At 50.6% G+C, this 4061-nt stretch overlaps 1 protein-coding gene across 1 annotated transcript; it reads right to left on the bottom strand.

Annotated features, from left to right (window-relative positions):
* Positions 1-1634: 1634 nt before the first annotated feature.
* Positions 1635-3844, bottom strand: OLIG3 (oligodendrocyte transcription factor 3). Its single transcript, XM_074397068.1, has one exon. The coding sequence runs from the start codon at positions 3616-3618 to the stop codon at positions 2800-2802; it is 819 nt and encodes a 272-aa protein (XP_074253169.1). The 5' UTR covers positions 3619-3844; the 3' UTR covers positions 1635-2799.
* Between the last annotated feature and the right edge of the window lie 217 nt (positions 3845-4061).

The following is a 4061-nucleotide window of genomic DNA, read 5'->3' as shown; positions in this document are numbered from 1 at the left end:
TTAAACTGACCACTGCAGGTAGCCCAAGGATTTCCTGTCGCAGCAGCGCAATCACAAAATCCACGGCTGTCCTAGTGTAAAGAGTGTGGCTTTATTCCTTTCCATAATCCAGTTTAAGCCTCAGCTTTTGAGAAGGCAAGAAGGCCACCGCTAGGCTCACTGGAAGGCCCCGAGTCTTTCCCCAGAACCAGGCCTTTGGAAACGGGACTCAAAAGAAGCAAGCGGCTAGAGAAAGTCGTTTTCCTCCCTGACTGATTAAACTTCTTCCCCTCATCCGCTTTCTAAATAATAAACTCTGGGGAAAGACTGGAGGGCTGCCTTGTGTTGGTTTCAAATAAATCTTCAATAGGCTCTTTCCTCACCCAGAGAAATGAATCACCCTTGGGAAACAGACGATTATTCTCCCATTTGTCTGCCGAAAACCAGTGGAAACAAGCACCCTCCACTGCAGGCCCTCACTTAGGCCTTCCTCCTGGCTGAGAGTGGGGTAGCCATGGGAGGGTGAACAGAGAAGAGGTAAATGATTTAGATAGAAGAGAAACCCACAGAGATGTCCTCTCTGAGAGAGGCAGCAATGGGCAGGTACTGGGGACTCAGGAAGGACAGGGCAAATACAAATGCTTCCTAGCCGGGCTCTCCATGCTGGATTCTAGATGGACACCACAGGCCTCCCCCCACTGGAGAGAAGCTTGGGCCTCAACCAACATTGAGGCAAGTTACAACTAATTCAGAAGCAAATCCTGGGGTATTGCATTACAATGAGAGTTCTATTTTTCCTCAGAGGGAAATTGAGGCCTGTGTTGTTGGAGCTATTCTCACTACAATTTGATTTATTGTCGCCTTTAAACAAATAGACAAAACCCTCTTGCTGGATTACTCCTGCTTATATAAACCATTTGGAAATGTTGTGGTGTGAGGTGAAAAGAGAAAGTCGTGTATTTAAATAACTCCTGTTTTGGCTGACTTTTATGTAGAAGATACCCAATGTATATGGTTAATCAGACCAGCAATCTTCTAAGGGAAGAAAGGAGGGAGGATTCTCGCTATAAATCTGTGAGATGCTGAGACTTGGGCGGTCCTTTGATTCACCCAGAGCTAACCATACAAAGCAGAGAAGCCTTTCCTTTCTCTGCAGGGCATGCTTCCCAGGGGGAAGGCAAGCAGGATGAGTATTTGATTATTTTCTAGGACCACTCTTTGTTGGCTGTGAAAATGTATACTCGATTTTAGCATGAGGGGGAAAGATAACCTACTAGTTCAATTTAAAGTGAAAAGAAGTTAACTTACTGTCATCACAGTCATCATCGTGACACTCCACCTCTCATTTCTGCCACTTTGAGTTTCCCGATTACTTTTTAAAATTCAGTTCCTGAGTTTATGAGGGTCTGATTACTGCAGAAAAATAAGGATTTCAAAGAGTGGATAACTATGAATGTGGGCAATACCCCATTTAAAGGACATTTCCAAAAATTAGCACCAATATACCCATCTTGTTTTCTTGTACATAATTAGGGAAAACTTCAAATCTGCCCACCCATTCCAAATCCCTCACCCACACCAGACACACCTTACCTGGTCCATTTGTTTCCTATCCCACTACCCCCATCTGCTAAGATTTTAGGCAAAGCCAAAGCCACGATTTAAAGTTTCTTTTTTATTTGAAATCTCATCCAGAAACACTGGTTATTAATAAATATATCATAGTTATCAAGAATATATAAAAAATAAAGACAGGTATTGTCTTTGAGGCCCTAACAAAATATTTCAAGCAAATGTTCAGGAAAATAAAAACAGCACCCCTCCCAAAACCAGAATAAGTTTTCAAAGCTGATAATAGAGAGAGCCAACCCCGCATGCAGAATAACTGAGCGAGGGGGTGGGGCGAGCTACTAGAGGGAGCCAAGCGTTTACAATGGCGGCCCCGGAACAGCAGAGGAAGGTTCGGAATAAAGTTTGAAGGGGATGGGGGTGGGAGAAGAAGCGCGTGTGCGTGAGTGTGGGTCTTTGCACTCTGCCCCTTTTTCATTTCATACAACCACAGACAGATATATGGAGTACTTGGAAGAATTCACTAATAAATCCTTGTTACAAGGAAAACGGCACCACGGCCTGCACAACATGTTTAGACAAGATTCATTTAGAAGCGTGCATGCATTCTTTAGACCTACACTGCGTCGAAAGGAAAACCCACATAGGAGGTGTCATGCCCTGGACCGGAGCTGAGATTCAAAACTTGGGTCTTGAGCTCTCTCTCTCTCTCTCACTTCTCTCTCTCTCTCTCTCTCTCTCTCCATTGTCTCAAGAAAAACTATGGCGAGGCCAGAGACAATCATAATCGCATCCATCTCAAGAAAATATTTACATTTGTTTTGCACAAAAGGGATGGCCGTCTTTTCCCAAAGCGAGAACACAGAGTCAGAGAAAGCCAACTCAAAAGTTCCTTCGCAAGTTTTTAACTACACCGATCCCATCTTTATACAACAAATGCAGTTTTGACAAGAGCATATGGCAGTGAGAAATACTGGCGCGGCATGGGGAAAAGAAGCATGCATGCAAAACACACGACGTCTGGTTCGAGTCCCCCTTTGCTGCCACCTAGAAATTGCAGTTTGGTTTTGGTCCTTTTCCCTCCGGGGGTCAAGTGGAGTCTGAGATCTCTCAGACAGGGTGGGATGCCGCGGGCCCCGGAGCCCGCCCTCCCGTGGGCCGAGCGCGCAGCCCCCCTCTACCCTCCCAGCCCGGCACCGCGGCCCCTCCCGCCGCTCTCCCTCCTCCTCCGCAGCCGGGCCCGCCCGCTGCTCACTTGAGCAAGTCCTTGGACTCGGCCGACAGCCGGGCCATGTTGGCGGTGGAGAGAGCGGACAGGTGCGGCGGCGGCGGCATCTGGCAGATGGTGCAGGGACAGGGCAGCCCGGCCCAGTGCTGGAAGCCGCTGCCCAGCTGCAGCGCGGGCGGCGTGGAGGGCGCCTTGAGCAGCGAGTGGGGAGGCCGGATGGTGCCGATGGCGGGAAGTGAGGCTGCGGACAGCGGTGACGAGGCGTTGCCGGATGAGAGCGCGCCGCCCAAGATAGGGTGCACCGGGTGCACTGCGTTGGCCGCGTGCGCGGGGTGGCCGGCAGAGTGGCCCACGGTCCCGCAGTGAAAGGCCGAGTGGTGGCCCCCGTAGATCTCGCCAACCAGCCTCTTCATCTCCTCCAGGGAGCTGGTGAGCATGAGGATGTAGTTTCTGGCCAGCAGGAGAGTGGCGATCTTGGAGAGCTTGCGCACCGAAGGCCCGTGCGCGTAGGGCATGACTTCGCGCAGCCCGTCCATGGCGAGGTTCAGGTCGTGCATCCGCTTGCGCTCGCGTCCGTTGATCTTCAGCCGCAGCTGCTGTAGGTCCTGCTCCGACAGCTGCTTCTTGATTTTGTACTTGCTGCTCTCTCCCGCGGCCTTGGCGCTAGCCCGCGAGAGGCTTTCCCCGGGCATCTTCTGCACCATATCGCCCTGCGTGGACGAGACCGAGTTGAGACGGCTCTCCTGATGGTGGTGGTGGCGGTGGTGGTGGTCCCTCAGGTACATCTCATCCATGTCCGGAGATGAAGCTCTGCTGGAGACAGAGCTCGAATCAGAATTCATTTTATTACTGGGATGCAGCCCTACCGTGGGGAGGCTTTAGGCGGGAAATTAAAGAAAATCTTGAATTAAAAAAAAAAAAAAATCTGCACAGCCCAGGAACCCACTTCTCAGCGGCAAGACGTGAGAAGAAAAGCTGAGATGCGGCTTTTCCCCGCCTCTCTCCCTCCCACGCCCCTCTCTCTGGTTAGGCTGCTTCCTGGACAGCTAGTTGGTGTGTGCTTGAACTAACCTCACGCTGAAAAAGAGGGGCTTTTATAGAGCTGTGGCGGAGAAAAGAGACAAAAGGAGCCCTCCTATCTATCCTGGGCTGGTTAGGATGACGTGCCATCATTCAGGGCGGTGCGCTTTGCTGTCCCATTTAGCAAGGATTCCTATTCATATTCATTGTGGGGCCGCCCTGGGACACCTCTGCTCCGAACCGCTAGGAGCCCCCAGGCACAAAA

The sequence above is a fragment of the Saimiri boliviensis genome, chromosome 4, assembly GCF_048565385.1.
Source record: "Saimiri boliviensis isolate mSaiBol1 chromosome 4, mSaiBol1.pri, whole genome shotgun sequence".
Lineage (NCBI taxonomy): Eukaryota > Metazoa > Chordata > Mammalia > Primates > Cebidae > Saimiri > Saimiri boliviensis.
The sequence above is the reverse complement of the archived record's forward strand: the minus strand, read 5'-3'. Positions and strand labels throughout refer to the sequence as shown.